We start from the raw sequence: 1002 nt of genomic DNA, 5'->3' as shown, positions 1-1002 counted from the left end.
GCCGCCAGCAGCCCGCCGGCCAGCGAGTACTTGTCCTTCTTGAGCAGCGTCTTGGTCTTGCGGCGCGGCCGGTACTTGTAATCCGGGTGCTCCTTCATGTGCAGCGCGCGCAGCCGCTTGGCCTCGTCGATGAACGGTCGCTTCTCGGCCTCGGACATGACCTTCCACTCAGCGCCCAGGCGCTTGCTGATCTCCGAGTTGTGCATCTTGGGGTTCTCCTGGGCCATCTTGCGCCGCTGCCCGCGGGACCACACCATGAAGGCGTTCATGGGCCGCTTGACCCGGTCCTGGTTGGCCTTGGCGACCCCGCCGCCGCCGCCGCCGCCGCCGCCCGCCCCGGCCGGGCCCGACAGGTTCGTGGGGGCCTGGGCGCCGCCAGGCGAGTGCAGGTCGGTCTCCATCATCATGCTGTACATCGGGGCGGCCCGCGGGTTCACCGGCACCGCGCGGGGAGGGCCAGGAGCATAGACGGCCGGGGGGTGGAGGATGGAGAGGGGCTTAATGGAACGGACCGAGACGTGGGGAGGGGGAGAAGTCCTACCAGAGAGAATGGGGGGAGGTGGAAGCAACGACAACAAAATAAGAGGCAAAAACACACGCACTCAGGGCAGGTCCGGCTCACAGGTGCAAAGTTTCTCCTGGTGCTCAAACCACTTGCCGAAGAGGGCGATGGCCGGGGTCGACGCCGCCGCCGCCGCAGCCCCGTCGCTTCGGCGGAGCGGTGCAAACAGGTGCAGTCGTGGCCAAGTTGCAGCTCCACTTTTCGGGACGCGAGCGGTGCGCGGGGCCTGGCGCGGGGCTCTCTGCCTCCTCCTCGCCGGCCGCCGCCGCGCGCTGCCTCCTTCCTCCTGCACTGGGTCCTCAGCGGCCTCCAACTCCGGGGCTGCAACTTCTAGCAGCGCGGCGCGCCGCGTGCGCTGGGCATGTGCCGGCCCCAGGTGCCCGGGGGGAGCGAGGCGCCGAGGGGGGCGCGGAGGGGGGCCGTTGGGGAGGGGGGCAGGG

General features: G+C 70.2%; 1 protein-coding gene across 1 annotated transcript in view; it reads right to left on the bottom strand.

Moving 5' to 3' along the window:
- The window catches only part of SOX1 (SRY-box transcription factor 1), a 2298-nt gene extending 1302 nt beyond the window's left edge, over positions 1–996 (bottom strand). The window contains 1 exon segment of the mRNA XM_034663815.1: positions 3–996. Within this exon segment, the coding sequence (XP_034519706.1) occupies positions 3–416 (414 nt within the window). The 5' untranslated portion in view covers positions 417–996.
- Positions 997–1002: the final 6 nt, after the last annotated feature.

This window comes from Ailuropoda melanoleuca, chromosome 7 (assembly GCF_002007445.2).
Source record: "Ailuropoda melanoleuca isolate Jingjing chromosome 7, ASM200744v2, whole genome shotgun sequence".
Taxonomy (NCBI): domain Eukaryota; kingdom Metazoa; phylum Chordata; class Mammalia; order Carnivora; family Ursidae; genus Ailuropoda; species Ailuropoda melanoleuca.
The sequence above is the reverse complement of the archived record's forward strand: the minus strand, read 5'-3'. Positions and strand labels throughout refer to the sequence as shown.